This window comes from Eutrema salsugineum, unplaced genomic scaffold, assembly GCF_000478725.1.
Source record: "Eutrema salsugineum unplaced genomic scaffold, Eutsalg1_0 scaffold_3, whole genome shotgun sequence".
Taxonomy (NCBI): Eukaryota; Viridiplantae; Streptophyta; class Magnoliopsida; order Brassicales; family Brassicaceae; genus Eutrema; species Eutrema salsugineum.
Genome location: NW_006256756.1, coordinates 5,934,356 through 5,956,096, shown reverse-complemented (window position 1 = coordinate 5,956,096; position 21,741 = coordinate 5,934,356). Strand labels below are relative to the sequence as shown.

The 21,741-nt window shown below is 39.7% G+C and overlaps 4 protein-coding genes across 4 annotated transcripts; 1 reads left to right on the top strand and 3 right to left on the bottom strand.

Moving 5' to 3' along the window:
• The first annotated feature begins 7,152 nt into the window (after positions 1-7,152).
• On the top strand, positions 7,153-9,807 carry LOC112085305 (meiosis-specific protein ASY2-like). Its single transcript, XM_024154509.1, has 4 exons — positions 7,153-7,984; positions 8,053-8,190; positions 8,265-9,004; positions 9,079-9,807. Exons 1-4 carry the CDS (start codon positions 7,153-7,155, stop codon positions 9,805-9,807), a joined length of 2,439 nt encoding a protein of 812 aa, XP_024010277.1.
• A 3,274-nt stretch (positions 9,808-13,081) lies between these two features.
• On the bottom strand, positions 13,082-14,518 carry LOC112085304. Its single transcript, XM_024154507.1, has one exon. The coding sequence runs from the start codon at positions 14,516-14,518 to the stop codon at positions 13,082-13,084; it is 1,437 nt and encodes a 478-aa protein (XP_024010275.1).
• Positions 14,519-14,800: 282 nt separating this feature from the next.
• LOC112085303 lies at positions 14,801-15,631 on the bottom strand. Its single transcript, XM_024154506.1, has one exon. It carries the CDS (start codon positions 15,629-15,631, stop codon positions 14,801-14,803), a length of 831 nt encoding a protein of 276 aa, XP_024010274.1.
• A 57-nt stretch (positions 15,632-15,688) lies between these two features.
• LOC18014969 (putative auxin response factor 14) lies at positions 15,689-20,298 on the bottom strand. The gene is made up of 15 exons (XM_024154505.1): positions 20,256-20,298; positions 20,093-20,169; positions 19,867-19,962; positions 19,670-19,726; positions 19,435-19,578; positions 19,258-19,342; positions 19,084-19,174; positions 18,847-19,011; positions 18,629-18,742; positions 18,482-18,554; positions 18,251-18,389; positions 17,769-18,181; positions 17,391-17,578; positions 17,185-17,308; positions 15,689-16,072 (listed from the first exon to the last, which is right to left on the bottom strand). Exons 1-15 carry the CDS (start codon positions 20,296-20,298, stop codon positions 15,689-15,691), a joined length of 2,193 nt encoding a protein of 730 aa, XP_024010273.1.
• Positions 20,299-21,741: the final 1,443 nt, after the last annotated feature.

The following is a 21,741-nucleotide window of genomic DNA, read 5'->3' as shown; positions in this document are numbered from 1 at the left end:
TATTGGTTGAATGTCTAACATTATTGTATATTTATGTTTGGTTTTTAATTTGTAACAAAGTTAATAATTTAATGATGTAATCACCCAATTATATTTTGTGTTAAATCTTCTTACATTATGTCTTTTAGCGAATTTAAAACACATCAACTATTCTATCTTGGAGTCTTGGGATATTGGATCGGTACTCTCTTTGCCTTTGTAGTTGTTTATTTTTTTTTAGTTTGATTAGTTACAAGTTTTCTTATTTTTACGTTCGATAGTATTATGTAAATTATCACAGTATTAATTTTTTTATCTGTTTAAATTAAACAGTTAAATACGATCTCTTTATCCATCAATATTAACTGTTCAAATTTATAAAAAATTAGAGTATGTGATCATCACTTTCAAAACAAGTAATATACTTATTTTTAACACATTTCCGTCCGCACATGGTGCGGGCTATCACCTAGTAATACTCTAAAAGAGTTTTCTATTTCAGAAATTTGATACATTGCATGTATTTATACTTGAAATAATACCAGATCCTAAATTATTATATTTAGTTAAAAATTATTGAATTGATTAACAATTTTAGCAGGTTACCAAAAAAAAAATAGAACGGGTCATGTATCTTTTAGAAATGTCAGAATTTTTGTAATATCAATTTAATTATATTTCCCAAATACATATGCTATAAGTAAATGAGTAGACAGACAAAATTAAATGGATCTATCTTTAAACATTAGTGTTCCTGTGAGCATTATGCCAAAGACAGAGTCTCTTGACCCTTAAGTCAAAATGATAACGAATATCAGGATTATAACGAATCCCTGTTGTCAAAAGATTCATTGTTAGAATTTTGTGTTGAACTATACAGAGCTAATAAAATTTATGTAGTTTTAGGATAATTGGTTTACTTTCTCCAATCTTGTAGGTGAGTCTAATGTGCTTTGATATAAATTTGGTATTTTTTTACTCTCTTTTATATATGTTTTGCCTTTCAAAACTTAGGATATTTTTTCTAGGCCACATTTTTGGAGTTAAACTCATTTCCTCTACTTTGGACAAACAATAAAATGTTTTATAATAATTTAATGTTTGATTGACAAAAAAAAAAAAGAAAGAAACTTAAACTTCAGATGTTATCGGAAGAGTATAATGTCGATTTCCGAGTATAATGTCGATCCAACGGTAAACTTTTAGAAACTTCTTTGCAGTTAACCATAAAGTTTGCTACATATATAAATACTTCATGAAAGCTAGCAAAATTTAGTATCAGTTAACCAAACAAAATATATTATATTTCTTTCTGATGTCGTATTTGAATATGATGGTATTTTAGAAAATAGATTTGTGTGTTAGACATTCATATTGATAATGATGATGCGAGAATATTACTTTAAAAAGTAGAATTATTTTTTAACGTTCTTAGATTAATAAACTTGAATATTTACAAAACAGGAGGTTATAGTCTATGCAACCAAAATAATTTTACAGGATTTTAAATTTTTATTTTAAAAAAATATGAACTAGAACAGGTTTTGGGAAGAGATGATATAGATGATATTAAAGGCATACTTCCGATTACAGGTTCTAAACATCGGCCTTAATCGTCCGACTAGGTGTTCGGCAGATTAGGGCCACCGTGAGTTCACTGTAATCGGAAGATCTAATCGGACCATCAATTAATCGGCTTGGTCAACGATTAATTAGCCAATCTTATATATAAAAGTAGCTCAACTCTCTATATATGAGTGACACATCAGCATTTGAGTGTTAATATGAGAATGACATGTGTCATATTTTTTTATTTAAAATTACAGTTTTTAAAGAAAGTTAATCAATAAATTTTAATATTAAGTGTTAAACCATTCAAAGAAAATGAAAAATTTTTATTACTTAATTCTTAAATAACATTTATGTAAATATTAAAATATATAAAAATAGCTCAATTCTCTCCATATGAGTGACACATCAGCATTTGAGTGTTAATATGGGAATGACATGTGTCATATTTTTTTATTTAAAATTATAGTTTTTTAAAAAAATTAATCAATAAATTTTAATATTAAGTGTTAAATCATTCAAAGAAAATGAAATTTTTTTATTACTTAATTCTTAAATAACATTTATGTAAATATTAAAGAAGAATTTATGTTATAATTAATTAAAAGGTGATGTTTTTAAATAAATTTTTGAATTTTAATGAAATTAGATTTTAAATTAATTAATTAATAATAATATACTAACACATAAAATGATGATCATATATAATTTTTTTAATAATCCAAATATAAAAATTTAAAATGGTTGAAGAAAAAAACCCATTTAAAATTACAGTTTTTAAAAATAAAATTAATTAATAAATTTTAATATTAATTTATAAACAACTTTAAAAAAAATTATTAAATAATTCTTAAATAAAATTTATGTAAGTACTACAAAAATGGGAAGAAGATAATGTAATATTGAAACTATCAATATTGAACCGATGCAAAATGGGAAGAAATGTAAAGAAGGCGTAAACAATCATCTCCAGCAATCCCGTTTCTGTTTAGGTCCTCTCTGACTTTCTTTTTTTTTTTATAATAACTCATATTTTACTTCTCTTTTCTTCCCCATTTTAGAAGGGCATCATTATAATCAATCATCAAAAGAAACAAGGAGAAATACACAACACTAATACATCAAAACGAGATCAGGAGAGAAGATCGGAAAGGTGAATACAGAGTAATACACCCGAGAAGTAATGAAACAACTTCACGGCGCCAGATCATTCCCGAAGTGGATAAATCCGAACCAAACAGAGAGGTAGGTGGAGCATAGACTTTCTCTTTTCTATTTTTTATTTGGCCCACAAATTTCAGGTAATATCAACAATGGTGTCTAAGTGATTCAGTGATTTTCTTGGCACAATTTGTTATCTTTGGGCCAGTAATGCAATTTTTAGCCTACATTCACACCTTAGCTTCTTAACGGCAAAGTTGCTTGGCACAGCTTAGAAAATTGATCTTACAACTTCTAATTATGCCCGTCAACTTCTTTTTTAATACCCACAAGTTATTGCAGATATTTGGTGCAGAACATGTACGTTTTTGTGATTAGGATTATACTGCAAACAATTCACTTATCGCAATCAATTAAGCAAAAGAGAATAGAAGTGATAACAAAAATGTCAAAGCCATCAAGGTATCAAAAAGAATATCAAAACGTTAAAGGTGATTAGGCATCTGTTTCTTCCTCTCTCTTTATTGTCTACATTTTATGATGCAGATTAATTTTTGGAATCAAAAGCCACTTACTCGAGGAAACATATTGCAACAAAAATGAAAACATGCATAAGGATGTACTGAAAAAGTTAAAATTTGAACAAAGAAAAAGACACATGAGAAGGAAAAAGATGAGAGCAAAGAGCATAGAGCATCATCGAAAACATATTCCCATATTCTTGAAGTAGTGGTAAAAGAGTAAGACGTTTTCAACAGGAACAAGTCAAAGGTATGAACAAAGGAAACAAAAAAAACTATTTGTATGGCTGTGATACTAAGAGGAAAAATGACATCCTCTGGCTTATTAGTATAGAGATAACAATTTTTCTTCCACTATGTATTGAAAAACTTATAAGAAGCCATAAGTGTTAATGCACCAAATAAGGAGTCAAGTTTAAATCCACACCAAAACCAGAGAATTATACTGTTTGAAAAGTTGGCTAACAAATGACAACAATGATTTCAACACATATGTCAAATCTTTGCTTAGCTAATAGTTTTAAACTTTTAACTCAGTGAGTTAAATCACAATATTTATTTTGATGTATTAACATTTTTTTAATTTATAAAATGCATTAATATAATACACAAATATCACATTTGCAAAAATTACAACAAACCATATTAATAAAACATTTATAAAACTAAAACCGCGCATAACGCGGAGGATCATCTAGTTATCTATAGAAGATGTTGAAGGGGTAACCTTTAGTCTCTTTTGTCGATGTGAGAAATTTTACCACTTACCTTATTCAAATTAAAATAAGGTAAACACAAAATTTGGCCCTCCGGGCATCGAAGCCTTGACATTAAAAACTAACAACATGCTTGAAACACTAAACCAAAGTATTATTTTATAAATTAATAAACGATATATAATATATATCTACTAATTAGAGAAACGCTCTAAAATTAATCTTTGATTAAACCTATTGATTAGGCGCTAAGCGCTACCCGACCACCCGACTAGTAACAACATGCTTGAACCACTAAACCAAAGCATTATTTTATAAATTAATTAACGATATATAATATATATCTACTAATTAGAGAAAAGCCCTAACATTAATCTTTGATTAAACCTATTGATTAGGCGCTAGGCGTTATCCGACCGCCCGACTAGCACCTAGCAAATTTTTGAACATGGACTATACTTAAAGAAAAAAATATTATCAGAGATCCCAAAGCTCACACTGAAGTATCTCTTATTGGAGGAGAGGATGACCAAGTGAATACTGCCAACGTTGATAATTTTTGTTTATTTTACAGAAGGTTGAGAATATACAGAAAATTTCCAAAATTGATTGTTCATATAAACTTGCATGGCAACAAAATTCATCTGTGTAACGTTAAACCTAACAGAAAATCTATTAAAACATTCATGCAATGTCGCCATATACAAAGTAATTTCTCCTTAATTGTTTGTATTTATTATCAATGGTATTATATAGTATCCCTCCAATACTCCTTCCATAAGAATGTAATCAAATCTCAGTTCCACATTTCAACAACATAAAAATATAACAAATTTTACAAAATAAGTAAAGATTTATTTTCCCTCTAAAAAGTATTGTATAACACAAGATGTTTCACATACTAAACATTGTGTTAAATCTCTCCGAAAAAGGTTCTAAATCTATATTTTATCAACTTAAAAATTCGAAACTTATTATCAATTAATAGTTACTATTCACAAACCAAAACAAAAACCACCAAACATGATCTTATACAGAACTAAAACCCAATTCCAATTTAACTCAACCCAAAAATTTAACCCGACAACCCGACTTCTTCTTCTTCATCGTAATTTACTAAGATTTTGAAATAAAACTCATTGTGCTTCGAATTAGAGTCTCGTCTACCATAAATCTTTTTGTCGTTGACGGAAGGTCGCCGAAATTAAAATGGCTGAAAGAGGGGAGGGAGATTTTCGAGGTTGGGCCAATAATAGAGCTTTTTTTTTTTTTTTTTTTTGTTCAAAGGCCAATGATAGAGCTTTTGCCGAAGTAGTTGGAGTAACAGAGAAATCAGAATTAGGAGGTTGTACAGAAGTTGAGGCGGAGAAATTGAAAACCAATTTCTCACACTCTATTAAGAACAGATTAAAAACTAACAATTAAATAGAAAGAAACTGAAAGAAAACCGTGTTTGAAGCAAAAAGGTATGATATTTTAGTCATTACGATCTCAGAACCACCTTTCAATTTCCCAGAAAAGAAGAAGATAAGCTCTCTGCCCTTAAGACAAAGTATCATTATCGGCGAACAAATATATTCATCTATTTAACTCCTTATTAATTTTCTCTTTATTATATAGTTTATTTTTTTCTTTTCAGATTCTCACACTCTGTGAAAGAGACTAAGAAAATGACTGGGGAAGAAGAAAAATAAGATGTGGTGTCGGGTCGTTTTATTTCGGATATGGTCGGGTTTATTTTGGGTCAAGTTGGGTTTAACTCGCTTCAGTATCGAGCCTAGTTGGTTAACAATTAATTGGTAAATAATAAACTAAAGAAAAATTATTTTGTGTGTTGTGAGGTTTCTAAGTATCAATTTGTGTGTTTTTAGGTTTCAAATTTTTAATTTTAGGAAGAAATACATTTAGAACTTTTTTTTCAAGGAGATTTAGTACCAGATTTTAGTTTCGTAGATATCTGGTATATCATCCATATTTTTTTGTAACGAAATAGATAGTCAATCTAACAATTAAATTTTCTTGAGAGATAATTACTCATACAAAAAGACATATTATCAATAGATATTGAGATAGAGAGTGAAAGAGAAAATGGCGGGACTGGAAGTTCGGAATGAACAGCAAGGCAGTCGAGTGAAGTTGGGGTAGAGGAACGTTAAGGATGTGTCCGATGAGAGCAGGAGCGGTTGGATTTGTGGTAATCGGTACAAACTTGGCTAGGTGGTCTTGTATAGCAAGAAGAAGCCAGACGTCTCTGATACAATATATTTTTTTTTTTACTTTTTAATCACTTATATATGGTGAATCTTAAATATATTTTTTGAAACTTTGTTATAATCGAGTTTATTGTTCAATTATTTTTTATGTCAAATCTTCAAGCTCAGTTATTTGCTCTTACAAGATCTTTGAATAGAGTAATGTTGATTATTATATTCAATTATTCGAGGTCGGTCCGGTAATTTGAGTTCAAAAGATCTTAAGCTGATCAGATTTTATTAAGTTCTTAGTTACAATTCGTTCAGTTCGGAGGATTCTCGACGAACTCAATACAATATTCAGGTCTCTATTCTCCGGGTCCGAAAAGATCCCTTCTACAGTAACAATTTTACTATTTATAGTACACAAGCGAGGAGACGTTCTAGGGTTTCTCGTTCAGCTCTCACCGCCTCTCGCTGCTGGGCTTCTCTCTAACGGGTCGCGTTTGTCAGGCCAGGCCCATTTTGGCTAAGACCATCGTAAACCGGGGTCAATTGGGCCGGTCTCGGTCTTTAGGCGGTCCAGACCGGGGAGCGGAGCGTACCACCAACAGTATGTTCCCCCCCCCAGTTCGGTAAATGGACCTGACTGACTTTTGCCGAATTTAGAGTTGGATCGGTTACAGGCTGAGGTCGGTGACGTTGAGTTCCCGGTTCGCGCCTTTCGTCATCTCCGGTGCCTTGGTAAGGGTACTTAGGTATTTTCACTTGCGGGGAGCTGAAAAGACGCGTCGGTTTAGACGGGAAATCGAGACGTTACGAGGCGCGGGACTCGAGAAGTCGCAATGATTCGCTCTTTTTCTATAAATAGGGTTCAGCTCTCCCCATTTCCTACTTTCGCTCCTACTGCCGAGGTATTTGCTCTCCTTTCTCTCTATCTTTTCTTCTTTCTCTCTCTAGAATTTCCGGTCGCCGTCCGCCGTGCTCTCTCGTCGACGATTCACTTTCCCGACGATGACTTCCGACTCTTCTTCCAATTCTGAGGCCGCGATACTTCCCGAACACCGCAGGGAGGATACTTCTACCGAGATCTCGAGCTCGGGGTCTACGGAGCATTCCTCGAATGCTTCTCTGGTTCGGGCTCCGAAACGGATGGATCGGAATCCCCGCGAACCCGAGGGCCAAGTTCCTGCCGATCTGGTCCTGGAGCGGGGGCCCGATGTGAACACGGACGAGGACGCTCCATTGCACGAGGTCGGGGATGAGGAAGCGCAGGATCCCGACGACGACAACATGATGCCGATCGTGGATCGGCCGTGTGTATGCGCCCCGGTAAAATCCACACTGTCATCTCCAGAGACAGTTCGGGCCGCTTTGCTGGTCAGCGGAGCCCCTCCCGGGATCATTGTCCAGGTTCCCGAACCGGATGAGCGTCCTTGGGACGCACCCGAGGACTTCATCTGTGTTTATGAAGCCTACTTCCGCGAGGCCGGGTTGAAGTTTCCCCTGCCTCGCTTTTTGTTTGCATACTGTAACCGTCGCGGCTGTGCGATCTTGCAGCTTCAGCCGGCGTCGATAGTAAATTTTGTTGGGATCCTCCAGCTCGGGCGTGACATCCGGGCTCACATCAATGTCGCTCAATTCGAGGAGCTTTTTATCATGAAGGTCTCGGCGGCGAAAAGTTGGTTTCTGTCGGTGAATTGCAACCCGAAGTTCGACCTGGTGACCGGGAACAAGGCTAGCAAGTTTCCGAACTGGGATCAGAGCTACTTTTTTGTCCGTGTGGATTCGGTATCTGCTGAGAATCCTGAGAGCACGTTCCGGACCGATTGGAGTATCGATTTCGGTACATATCTCACGGTTAACTTCTCTATTTTTTGGTCGGTACTAACAAATGTTTTTATGCTCATGCAGATCGCCACGTTCCAGGGTTTATTCAACGTTCTCTTACGTCCGACCTAGCGAAGCAACTTAGTCTCGCCGGACAGCGCCGTTGGCCACTTGCTTACCGGGAGAAGATTGACCGCCGGATAAAGAGGGCTCAGGACAGAGGTATGAGTTCTCGGATCGTCCTGAATTTGCTATCACTTATACTATGGCTGATACTTGTTTTTTTTTTTTTGTAGCTAAAAATAAGGAGGAGCCCAGTTCGTCGAGACCAGTCCCGAAGAAGAAGAAATCGAAGAAAAGTAACAAGAGGAGTCGGAGGATGGCGTTCGACAGGTCGGATATCCCTGTCATGAACTTTGGGGCTGATGAAGAAGACGACAATGCCCCAATCGACGTCGTTTGTCTCGATGGGACCGAGGCTGGTGGCGGCGTCGAAGTTGCTGTTGGGGACGGGGTTGATAACGTCCCGGTTGGCCCAGTTGACCTTCTGATCCCGGTCGCGGAACCGGAGGGTGATGTGGCGGGGACTAGTGTTCCCGAGACGACTCCTCAGCCTCAAATGGAGGAGGGGGAGATTGGTGAGCAGGAGGAAGACGAGCTCACCATTGCTGACCGTGCCCGGAGGAAGAAGGGCAAGGCTCCGAAGAAATCGTCTCGGAGGAGGGGTGACGAACCCGAGACGGCCGCGAGTGAGGGGACTTTGGTCCTTCACGAATCTTCTAACGCTTCTCCGGTTCCTCCATCGGATCCGGCTACCGAGACTGAGAACCCGAGGTCGTCAAAGAGGCGTCGGACTTCTGATTCGTCATCATTCTCAGTCCGGCTCAAGTACAATAAGGACCGATCTTTCTTCGACGACTTGTCCGCCTGTGCCGAGCTCTTCAGGCAGATTGTGCCGGCCTCGTCTCCAATGCCGGAGACCAAAGACCTTTTCCGCCCCAAGTCTTACGCTCGGGTCGCGAAGTCTGCTTCTACCGTAAGTTTCTTTTTGCCTTGAATACTTATGCTTTTTCTATTTTTGAAGTGTTTTGACTTAGGTTCTATTTTCAGCTTGTCTGTAATACCAACGAGCTCGTTTGCGAGTACGACTCCAAGGTCGAGAGGCTGAGGAGGATCAACGCCGAGGTCGCTGCCGAGAGGGCGTCACTGGAGACGTCGTACCGGGACGAGAAGGGGAGGTACGAGGCCGCCGTGCTGGCCTTTACTGAGAAGGAGAAGGAGAACGCGGCTCTGAAAGAGCAGGTCGAGGCTATGATGAAGCGAACCGTCGAGCTAGAGGGAGACGTGGACGCTCTGTCCAAGTCGTTCAAGGCCAGCGAGCTCGAGAGGCGGAGGTACCGAGACGCTGAGTCGAAGAGCAAGAAAATGCTGGCCGCCTTGAGAGGCAAGTGCGAGGGGAGGCTCTCCAAGATGAAGGACTTCATGGACAAGTCCGAACTCCGGAAAGCGCCATTCCTCAAACTCAACCAGGCGACCGCTCTGGTCGGCTTCTGCGACTTCCTCAAGAGAGAGCACAACATGATCGTCTCGTCTCACATCGTGGAGACGTATGAGCGCAGGATCAGGAACTGCACAAAGGAGGTCGACGGCATCCCCCTTCCGCGGTTCCAGAACGAAGATTTCCAACTCCCAAGCGATGACAACCTCATCCCGAGGATTGTGCTTCCTCCGGGGACGCAAGTTCCAGAGGGCTTGGATCAGTTCGGCTCGAATTCTAAGTCGATCTCGGCTGATCGGGCGGCAAGTCTCAAGAGTCCGGCATCCGTCGCTCGTCAATAATCCTCTTAGTTTTTCTTAGCTTTCTCTCTTGTTTTATCTTAATGTTGTAAAGACTATTCTGCCCGCGTAGTTCGGGGTTTTTACTTAGTACTTTGTTTTGACCGCCGTTTTTAGACGATGTATTTGTTGTCGTCTAGTTCGGCAAGTTCGGATATATTAATGAATATGGCTTCCCTTTATCCTGACTTTGAATTTTCCTTTGCTATTTTATTGAGAACTGTTGGGAGTTCGGCTTGTTTCGATTAAGTTTGGAGTTCGTGATGTTACTGTGACGATGCGGACGAACTCGAGGAACTCTTCGAACTTGAATCGCGGTCGGCGGATTGCTGTTCGAAAGAGTGAGTGCGGGTTGGGCTCCGGCTTTGAATAGTGGGCACCGTGGGAGTGCGGGCGAGATGGATCTCGGCTTTTAAGATTGTATTCATGGGGAATACTTAGTTCGATCTCCTGGCCGGGGAGTCGATATATGGAGTTAGTTATAGAAATTAAAAAGATGGGTTTTTATTGGATTTGTTGCTGGACTCGAAATCGAGCTGCCTACGTACCCTTTTGCAAGGGATCAAGCCACTCGTAGGTCAGTTTACAGGGGTGAGTTCGGCCGGAGCCGGACTGGTTTTTTTTTTTTTTTAGTCCGAGCTCGTGGTAGCTGGGACTTAGTAGTAATACCGTTTCAGGTTTGCTGAGTTCCTGGATCGCGGGATCGGAGTTCCGTCGAGCTGCATGAGTTCGTAAACTCCGGGCTTGACGATTCTCATTATCTGATAGGGACCTTCCCAGTTCGTTCCCAGCTTGCCTGCGTTTAGCTCCTCGGTGTTATGGAACACTTTGCGCAGAACAAGGTCGCCTTCATCGAAATGCCAGCCTCGTACTTTCTTATTGTAGTACCGAGCAGCGAGCTTTTGGTAGTTCTGGATTTGGAGAAGAGCTAGACAGCGTTGTTCTTCCAAGGTATCGAGGTTGTTCAGCATCATCTGGTCGTTGAGGTCTGGGTTCTCGGGGAGCATGGAGTATCTTAAAGTTGGAATGCTTACTTCTGCCGGACAGAGGGCTTCAAGTCCGTATGCTAGAGAGAAGGGAGATCGCCCAGTCGATCGTCTGGGAGTAGTTCGATGCGACCATAAGACTCCGTCGAGCTCGTCCGCCCAAGTGCCTTTCTTAGCATCGAGACGTTTCTTTATGCCGTCCAGGATTGTCTTGTTCTTTGCCTCGGCCTGGCCGTTGCCTTGCAGATATCGTGGGGTCGAGAAACTGAGACGGATTTTGAACTTTGCGCACCAATCATTGAACGTTCCAGCAATAAACTGTGGTCCGTTGTCCGTGACAATCTCGTGCGGGACCCGTGTCGACAAATGGTATACTTCCAAACGAATTTTTGCACGTCCAGTGCGGTAATCTCCGAGTATGCTTCGGCCTCAACCCATTTTGTGAAGTAGTCGGTCATAACCAAGATATACTGCTTTTGATTCGTCGATCGGCATAAAGGGCCAACGATGTCCATAGCCCACCGCATAAACGGGTACGGGGCCGTACTGGTTTGCAATAGCTCGGTCGGAACGTTAATCATTGGGCCGTGGCGCTGGCACTTATCGCACTTCATGACGAACTTCTCGCAGTCCGCGTTCATCATCGGCCAGAAATAACTGGCTTTTTTGATTTTCAGAGCGAGAGATCGACCTCCAGAATGATTGCCGCCGGACCCTTCGTGGATTTCGCGCATGATTTCGACTGTATCGTTCCCGGAAACGCAGGCCATGAGTACTCCAGATGCACTCCAACGAAATAGCTTACCTTTATGCATTGTGTAATGGGCAGCCCGGACTTTAAGACGGCGAGCAGCCCACTTGTCGTCGGGGACTTTGCCGTTGAGGAGGTATTCTCGCAGTTCGGCTGTCCAATCTTCGGTGGACTCGCTTGCCTGGCTTTCACTGGTTGATGGACTGTGGAGTCCTTCGTTTATGTGCTCGAAGTCGTGATCGGCGGCTAGGTCTTCTGGATCGTGCTCGGCGCTTTCTTTAAATTCCTGCTCGGCATTCTTGCTCGTCCGAGTCGACTCCTTGTTTTGCGTACCCACCGAGGTCGGATTGTCGTCGTAGTTCCGTCGGCGAGTAGCAACGTTACATTTCAGCGCGGTTTTGATACTCGGTTCCGAGATACTTTCGACAGGGATCCTTCTCTTTAGATGCGGGTCGGAACTGGATGCCAGGGCGGCTAACGCATCGGCGGACAAGTTCTCGCCGCGAGGGATTTTGGTGAGTTCGAACGTCTCGAACTTAGCAATGAGTGTCTTAGTCGCCGTTAGGTATGCGTCCATTCGTTCGTTTTTGGTCGTGTATTCTCCACTTAACTGACTTGCGACGAGCTGCGAATCGCAGAAAGCGTGAAGATGTCGCACGCCGAGCTCGATAGCCAATCGCATCCCGGCAAGTAGAGCTTCGTACTCAGACTCATTGTTAGATGCTGGGAATTCAAGGCGGAACGACTGTTCGAGGATCTCGCCGTTAGGGGACTTGAGGCGGATTCCGATACCCGATCCCCGATGAGATGACGATCCATCGACGTGCAGGATCCATAGCTCGCGAGGCGGCTGTTCGACGACGAACTCTTTGGGGAGTTCGATCAGGAAATCGGCGAGTACTTGGAATTTCATGCTGGTCCGATTCTTGTACTCTATGTCGTATTCACTTAGTTCGACGGCCCATTTCGCGAGGCGACCTGATTGGCTTTGACTATGTAGAATGGTTCGGAGTGGCTGGTCGGTCAAGACCGTAATTGAATGAGATTGGAAATATGGCCGAAGTTTCCGAGCAGAAACTACTACTGCAAGCGCCAATTTTTCTAAGGTCGGATACCTGGCCTCGGCGTCACTTAGCGATTTGCTGACATAAAATATTGGACGCTGTTCTCCCCTATCTTCGCGAACTAGAACACTGCTAACTGCCGATGTGGAAATAGCGATTTATAAGAAGAGCGTCTCGCCGTACTCGGGCTTAGCTAGAATGGGGGGGGGTCGAGAGGTACGTTTTTAGCTGTTTGAAGGCGTCTTTGCACTCAGCGCTCCAGGTATGATGCTTATTACCTCGTAGCAACTGGTAGAACGGCATGCATTTATCCGTCAACCTGGAGATAAACCTGTTCAGGGCGGCGATTCGGCCTGTGAGCTTTTGTACTTCCCTTTCTGAAGTCGGAGAAGGAAGGTCTAGAACTGCGGATATCTGCTTCGGGTTAGCCTCGATGCCGTGCTCGGTGACGATGTAACCCAGGAATTTGCCTGCTGTCACGCCGAAGGTGCATTGGCGGGGTTGAGTTTCATCCCGTACTCGTTCAGAATGTCGAAACACGTCGATAGGTGCGATATATGATCCTTAGCGTGCAGGGATTTAACCAGCATGTCGTCGATGTATACTTCCATCGTTTTTCCGAGCTGACTGGCGAACATGCGGTTCACGAGTCTTTGATAGGTGGCTCCCGCGTTTTTTAGGCCGAACGGCATGACCTTATAACAGTAAATCCCTCGATCTGTAATGAACGAAGTCTTTTCCCGATCATCCGGATGCATTAAGATTTGGTTATACCTCGAAAATGCATCCATGAAAGACAACAGTTCGTTGCCTACGGTTGCCTCTACCAACCGATCAATGTGTGGCAGTGGGAAGCTATCTTTAGGACAAGCCTTGTTCAGGTCGGTAAAGTCGACGCAGATCCTCCACTTTCCATTCTTTTTCTTCACGACTACCGGGTTTGCTAGCCAGTCCGGGTATCGAACCTCTGTGATCGAACCGGCCTTGAGTAACTTTTCGATCTCATCGTTTACCGCTCGTGCCTTTTCGGGTCCGAGCTTGCGTCTCTTCTGTTTGATAGGTTTATATGTGGGATCGATGTTTAGCTCGTGGCAAGTGATGTCGGGATTGATTCCGGGCATGTCGCTGATATTCCATGCGAATGTGGAGACGTTTTTCTGGAGAAAACTAATGAGTGATTCCCGGATACTGTTGTTGAGCTTGGCCCCTATGCCGACACATTTCGTTGGATCTGTTGGGTCAATGCCGACTTGGTCGACCTGGCTTTGCTTGGGTGGACCGAACTGGCTTTCTGCGGCCGTACGTCCGTCCTGAAAGGGGCTTATGACACATGTCCGTGCCATGCTAAGCTTGCACTCGGTGAGATGGCATAATCGGGAGGCGGTCTGGCTTCCTTTGAGGGTGAAAATCCCTGATGGGGTCGGGAACTTGACGCACTGATGGAACGTTGAAGCGACGGCCTTCATGTCGAACAGCCAGGGCGTTCCCAAAATCGCATTGTATATCGCCGGTTTGTTGAGGACCAAGAATTTGATCATTCGAGCCGACCCGCCGACATAGATGGGTATCTTCACTGTTCCTACTGTTCTTGTTTTCTCTCCAGTGAACCCGGTTAATGATTCCATGTAGGGCTTGATCTCAGAGTCCGGAAAATCCATATTCTTTAATGTCTCTCTGAATATGACGTTTACTGAGCACCCTGTGTCGATTAAGATTATGCTGACTTCGACATCTCCGAGCTGGAGTTCGACGACGAGGCAATCATTGTGAAGCATGTGCACTCCCCGCAGGTCGGCTTTGGTGAATAACAGTGGTACGGTTGTGACCGTTGTCTGGGGTTGCGAACTCGACGCTTGCCGACTGTATTCTTTGAGAGCTCGGACGGAGTAGTTGCATGATTCAAGGGCTCCCATAATCATATTGACCTTCTTCCTGGTTTTTGGGACGTTCGGCTCCCTATTAGGTGCTTCGCGGTCTCGTTTAGGGGGAGCGACCTGTTCGTCGTCGGAGTCGGTTGCCTTGGCAGCTTCTTGATTGCCAGGTTTGTTTGGTCACGGGTTCGGCCGCCGAGGTCCCGGTTTAGGCAAATCTGCGGTGTCGATCTCACCCTTGCGGAACTGTTGGAGTAGGAAATCCCTCAAATGTCGGCATTCCTCCGTGCTATGCCCGTATCGCTCGTGATACTCGCAAAAACGCTAACTCAGTGGCGTATCGTCGTCCTTGTGCCATGTGTTCCAGGATTTTGGAGGTCGTCCTGTCCTCTGGTTCGACGGTCCCACTTGGTTTACTACTCCGCGCGGTTTCCCAGGCTGGGCCTTCGCTTCCGAGTTCTCCTTGGGGGTTGGCGTTTGGCCTGGCTTTGTCATTGAATACTGCCGATCCTTGGCGGCTTCTTTTTCTTCTTCCGCGATGAAGATGTTTGACTTATGGAGCGCGTCCTCGAGGGTGAGCGGTCTGTTCCTGCGAAGCTCTTTGTGAAAGGGGGATTTATACCACGTTTTCTGGTACAAAGCCTCGAGAGCGGCGTCATCGTCCACTGTGCAGTGTGCTACGATCTGTTTGAAACGTGCCATGAAGTCTCGGAGCGACTCATTCTCGCCCTGTGATATCTCCCACAGCTCGGAGTTACAAGTTTTCTGCCCGATGAACATCGAGAAATGCTTTGCGAACTTCGTCGAGAGTTCCTTGTAGTTATCGATGGAGTCGGCCTCCAATCTTGAGAACCAGTCTAGAGCAATGCCTTCGAGGTGTTCGACGAACAACTGGCATTGAATCGCGTCCTTCTGTTCGGCCGAGGTGAACTTCACTCGGTTAATTACGATACCGAACGAGGTAAGGAAATGCCTTGGGTCGGAGTTCCCCTCGTACGACTGTAGCTTAAACTTTTCTAAGTTTGGGACGGGGACGTTGGTGATCCGGGAAGTGAACGGTGTTTTATGTGCTTCCTGGATTACACGGTCGATTTCAGGTGCCGAGCTGGTGGCTTGGTGAAACTTTGAACTGATCTCTCGCAGTTGAGCCTGCATTCGCTCGATCTCCAGGTCGCGCGCTGTTGGTTGAGCTCGCACGTGCTGAGATGGGCTCTATGTCTGCTGGTACTGTTGAACTACTGACCGTGCCACTGTGCATTGCGGGTCTCGCTCCTCTTGGAAATCACTAATGAGGTTCCGTCTTCTGATCGGACTCTCTTGCTGTAGGTTGGAGATCTGTGCGGTGAGGGTTGCGAACTTCGCGTCGTTGCTTCTGACCAACTCTTGCATCTGCGCGGCGAAGGCGTTCATAAGCGCAGTTGGATCGAAGGCAGCTTGAGCTCGGTTTGGTGAGGTCTGGTGCGCCCCGCCGCTTGAGCTCGGCTCCGTCCTGATTTGTTGCGCTTCCGATTGGGGTTGTACGGGGCTGCCTTCGCATCCCTCCACAGACCCTCCGACCTGGATGATTCCATCAGCACAGGTCATCTGACTCCCGACCTGAATTGAGGTCGGTTGTCCATCATTACTTGTCATATAGTCCTGGCCGTTTACCGAACCGGCCCCACGGTGGGCGCCAATTGTTGATTATTATATTCAACTATTCAAGGTCGGTCCGGTAATTTGAGTTCGAAAGATCTTAAGCTGATCAGATTTTATTAAGTTCTTAGTTACAATTCGTTCAGTTCGGAGGATTCTCGACGAACTCAATATAATATTCAGGTCTCTATTCTCCGGGTCCGAAAAGATCCCTTCTACAGTAACAATTTTACTATTTATAGTACACAAGCGAGGAGACGTTCTAGGGCTTCTCGTTCAGCTCTCACCGCCTCTTGCTGTTGGGCTTCTCTCTAACGGGCTGCGTTTGTCAGACCAGGCCCATTTTGGCTAAGACCATCGTAAACCGGGGTCAATTGGGCCAGTCTCGGTCTTTAGCCGGTCCAGACCGGGGAGCGGAGCATACCACCAACAAGTAAAACCATCTATATATATGTACCGTACTCTAAGGAATGATGCAATACAAGTTTTTTATTGTAACCAAAAGAGACAAGTGAATAGTATTGAATCAATATAATGTTCTACTTTTAGTCATATACTTGTGCAATTAAAATATTGGAAACCTAGAAACGTAACTTGGCAAATGACAAGTATTAAAGAGGACAGAGTAATTAATCTATATTCAAGCGTTACATAAAATTTTCTTTAAAAAGACCCTCAAAATAATATCACACTCAAATTGTTAAACTATAACATGATTAAGCAGAAACAATGATTTACATTTAAAGAAAAAAAAAGCTATAACACGACAATAAGGGGATTTTTATTAATTGTTTATGAAAGATAAAACATATACATTACAAACATAAACAACAATGAACCACAAAAAAAAAACAACAACAATGAATATGCTGACGAAAAACAAAAGACCGAAAAACTGGAAAAAGACATTTGTCTTAACGATAAATGTCACCCCTTTATTTATTACATTACGAAACAAACAACTTTTTTAAAAAAAAAAATCTCCTTCTGCTTTAAATCTTGACTCTCTTTCCTATTCTGCTGATTTCTTTTTAATTAGAGAGGTTATTACCTGTTTTGACGTCTGGTGTTACAGAACATGTCAACATTGCTGCGGTTAAGGCTGAGTCACCATCCAAAAATTTGTTTCCTGATTTCATCATCTTTACCTCCTCTTTTGAGCATATGAATATTTTCTTCACCATGTTGCAAAACTTGCTGCACGCAAAATCATCCATTCTCATTAAAAACATTTCTAAGATTTAAGTGAGAGATAAAGAAAGATAGAGTAGTAACATACGGCCATGGATCATCTCCAACAAGCATCATATCTCCCTCATCATCAGTGAAAATTATTTCCCATTGATTGCGTGTATGCAGCTCGTCTTTGAGATCAAAGAGTTTTTCCAGTTCGTCGATCAACTGATTATATCCATCAAGAATCGTTAAATCCACAGCTCTTCCTATGGCTACACCTTGCATATGAACCTGTTTAATAACCATATCAAGAACATGTGAACTAATGTTTTCATTTATAAAAGTGTATTAGAGTAAAAATTAAGGATGCTAGTATATATAGTTCAGTTTCTTCTTTTAATAAAGATTATTTTTAATAATACCTATGTTCTCTAATGTTTTAGTTGTACACTAAAAAATAATGATTATTTAAAATACATACCTTGATTCGGCTTCTAGTAGACTTGCTTTGGATTTCTTTTGGTGATGCCCGAGTTTGGATTTGGTCACAATTTTTTTCCTTAGTGATTTTGCACATTTCGGATTTTTGGTATGAGTCAATCTGTCTTATAGGATCTTCTGTTTCTCTCGGAGACGTCAGATCAACTCCAAACAATCTGTAATTAGCAGTGGTTACAGCAGTTGTCATCTTTTCTTTCACTGACATAACCATTTCATTGTTATAGTTTGGTTTGGGCATGGTAGGGACTGAGTAGCCTATCGGCCAACCAGATGAAATGTTTGAACTATCAGTTGCGTCACAATAACTAAGCGGAGGAACACTCATCGGGAAGTTCACGGTTGATTGTCCAATTTCTTGGCCTTGAGTCAATGTAGGAGGCCACAGATTTGAACCTACAAATATAAATTAAATGAGCATAGTTTCATTATTAAGTTTTACTTTATTAAAAATTATTGGTTTACTGGTTTCTTTAGCTTGGCGTGAACGTTTGTTTTTGAGCAAAGCTGACTGGTGAACGTTTGATGAAGATCCCATATGCTCAATTTCCCATGATGAAACTTTATTAGGTCTTGGAATTAATGCAGGCTCATCCCATTGTACCTACAAAAAACAGAGTTAGTGAATGTTATTTATTACTCTTTTGAAATGATATTCTAATATAATGTTATAAAGTGGTTCTAAGAAAATCTTACTTCTAGGCATCGCCATTCTGAATCCCGCCAATGAGAGGAGAAATCTTTCTTGCCAATTATTGTTCCAGAATATCTTTTTTAATGAAAAAAAATTTAGTAAATCATATTTTGAAAATAAATAAAAAGAAATAAATGTTCAAGTTATACCTTATAACTGTAAAATCATAATTCTCAAATCGCATCGTAAATCTTGAACCCACATAGAACTTATTGTTCACTGCATCTACAACTTTGTCGAAATTGACGATGAATTGGCTTGACCTGATATCACCATAGCAGTAACAAAAAATATAAGCATACTTGTTTAAGAAAACTGAATCCCATGAATTTTTACTAGAATAACAAAGTGTTTTTTTTTTCATTACCTCAGCTTACAAAATACAATGAACATAGATTTGGTATTAATAGCATTCATTGCTGTAGCAGTTATTCCATGGTGCATACTCTCTTTTGAAATTATCGATAAAGGTATACTGCGTTGTTGATGAACTGCTCTTCTGATTCCAACTCGTGACTCCCCATTTTCTCCTCTAGAACAAGAAACATAGTTAAAGTCCAAAATCCAAGAAAAAAAGATGTTAAAGGGAAATATAGATATATACCTAAGGAATATAAAAGAGTCACCAGTGACCAATCTTTTCGATGTTGCGAACCCACTCCAACCAGTTGTGAAAATATGCCTCAATGGAGAACCTATTAAGTTGATTGTTTACAGATAAATGAAAAATCTGTAGTCACTAATCAAAAAGTTTGATATGAAAAAAAATATTCATCACCTCTAAAGATATGTTTAAATTTCCATTCACAACCATGAAGATCTTTAGCAACTATTTCTTGACTTGGTGTTGGCTGAGACATATCCTAAATAAAAGTTTAATACAAAAAGTCATATAGAAGCTTACAATTTGAGAAACTATGTTATTTTCTTAGGCTCAGAAACTAAGTGAAAATACCAATGGAGGTAGACATTCTACAGCGTGTCTCTTTATTACAGATAATCCACCGTGTGTGCTGGTATCAGAAGCAGTTAAAACTTTTATGAAAGAACTAACTTTGATTCTTTCATGATTGACATTAGAGATAGGGATTTCAACTTCCTAGAAAATTACAAATTAAAAAAATCGCGTAAGAGGGATTAGAAAAAAAAACTATGAAAATTATAAATAAAATTTGAAATTTGCTACTCACAGCTGTATCTGGTAATAAAGCAATTTTTGCAAAAACCTCATCTGTCTCGTTCTCCACCTAAAATCAAGAAAAAAATAAGTAATAAATTACTTATTTATCATGAGAAAATACATACAAAAATTTAATATTATTGATAGTTTAAGCCAATAACTCATATGTATTCCCTGAAAAAAAAAATCAATATCATAGAGGTATACCTTAAGTTGAATGTCAATAACACTGCATCCAATTCTTGAAGGAATATCAAAAATTGGTCTCAATTGAGATAACTCATCTTTTGTATGTGCCTCAAGCTGAAAATGCCATCAAATTACATAGTAAGTTTCACAAACTAAAACAGAGGAAGAAAACATAAAACTTAGAAGGATGGATAATCAGAAATAAATTCACATGTTCAATGTGCCCTTGCGGAAAGTAATAAACTTTTTCTCCAAATTTTGGAAGATCAAACAAAGGTCCAGCAGATAGCTTCCACAACTCATCATACAAATAGCTCTCAACTATTAAACAAAAAAAGGAAAATATAATCATTAATAAATAATCTTGATAAATTAAAAACTTAACTCGAGTCTTGAATTATCTATACCTGGAAATTCATATTCTGCATCCATAACTTGGTTATTCTCCATCAGCTCTTATCCAAACACTGGTTTTTAACTCCTACTTCCGATATAGGATCATAACACAAAAAAACCCAACAAAGCCTAAATAACTTTTGATTTACATGGTACTTTAATTAAAAAGTTCTAGAAATTTTGTAGGTTATTTTTAAAATGTGCATAAATTAGCTTATTAATTTCTTTTTGTTTTTCATTTATTTTAAAATATTGTTAACATATGCATAAAAATATGTTTGTTGTTTATTAAATCAGATTGTTCTATGTAATTACCACCATAAGTTTGAAATAAAGCAAGAGATAAAAAAAAACTTATCTCGAACAACAACAAGTAAAATTTTTAGTAGGTAAAAAAATGTAAATTTAGATTTTATGTATTCGACAAAATATAAAAAATGTAGATTTATGAATTCTAAGACAATAAAATATCATTATTAGTGATAAAATAAAACCAGATAATTAGTATGCTACCTTTGTTTGATTTTTTTTATGTTTCTCAAAGATATTCTAAACAAGTTTTCCTTTTCTTTTTTACCCAATTTTTTTTTTGACTTCACTCGATCTTTCTTTATTTTATGTTTTATGAACTTGATACGTTTTACGTATTTATACTTGAAAGTTTACCAGATCTTACATTAACTTTGTTAATTGTGATTTTTTGACTATAACTTTCAGCAGGTTACTAAAAAATAAGTCGGGTCAAACATGTATCTTTTAGAAATATCGAAACTTCTTTAATACCAATATAATTATGTTTCCAAAATACATATGCTATAAAAAGAACGAGTAGACAGACAAAACTAAATTGATCTATCTTCAAACATACGAGTAAACGATGTTCCTGGGAGCATTATGCCTAAGGCAGAGTCTCTCAACTCTTTACTTAAAATGGTACCGATTATAACAAATCTTTTTGTCAAAAGATCGATTGTTAAATTTTTTTGGTGAACTATATATATAGAGAGCTGATAAGTTTATATAGTCTTCAGAGAATGATGTCTTTTTCCCAATCTTGTAAATAAGTTGGAAACGATTAATTTGATATAGATATGGTATTTTCGCTCTATTTTATAGATTATTTGTCTTTCAAAACTTAGGACATATTGTTTACTCCGAATTTTTGGAGATAAGTTCATTTTCTCTGATTTGGACAATTAATAATGCCGGCCAAACAACAAACTTTTACATATATTTTCACTTCACGAAAACTAACAACTAACAAAATTTAGTGGCAAACAAACTATATATCTGATGTCGTATTTGAATATGATACTAATTAGAAAATATATATATATATATATATATATATATATATATTTGTTATATATTTCTACTCATATTGATGATCCGTGAATATTACTTCAGATAGTAAAATTATAGTCTTTAACTTTCTTACATGATAAATTTGAACGTTAAAAAATAAGAGGGTATATAATCTATGCAACCATAATTATT

Coding starts and splice junctions, on each gene's coding strand:
- LOC112085303 (XM_024154506.1), bottom strand. CDS start 15,631: ATGCAGGCTCAACTGCGAGAGATCAGTTCAAAGTTTCACCAAGCCACC.
- LOC18014969 (XM_024154505.1), bottom strand. CDS start 20,298: ATGGAGAATAACCAAGTTATGGATGCAGAATATGAATTTCCAG. Junction 19,343..19,434: donor TAGAATGTCTACCTCCATTG/GTATTTTCACTT, acceptor ACTTTTATTTAG/GATATGTCTCAGCCAACACC. Junction 16,073..17,184: donor CAGCAATGTTGACATGTTCT/GTAACACCAGAC, acceptor ACCTCAATTCAG/GTCGGGAGTCAGATGACCTG.
- LOC112085305 (XM_024154509.1), top strand. CDS start 7,153: ATGACTTCCGACTCTTCTTCCAATTCTGAGGCCGCGATACTTCCCGAA. Junction 7,985..8,052: donor CGATTGGAGTATCGATTTCG/GTACATATCTCA, acceptor ATGCTCATGCAG/ATCGCCACGTTCCAGGGTTT. Junction 9,005..9,078: donor TCGCGAAGTCTGCTTCTACC/GTAAGTTTCTTT, acceptor TTCTATTTTCAG/CTTGTCTGTAATACCAACGA.
- LOC112085304 (XM_024154507.1), bottom strand. CDS start 14,518: ATGGGAGCCCTTGAATCATGCAACTACTCCGTCCGAGCTCTCAAAGAA.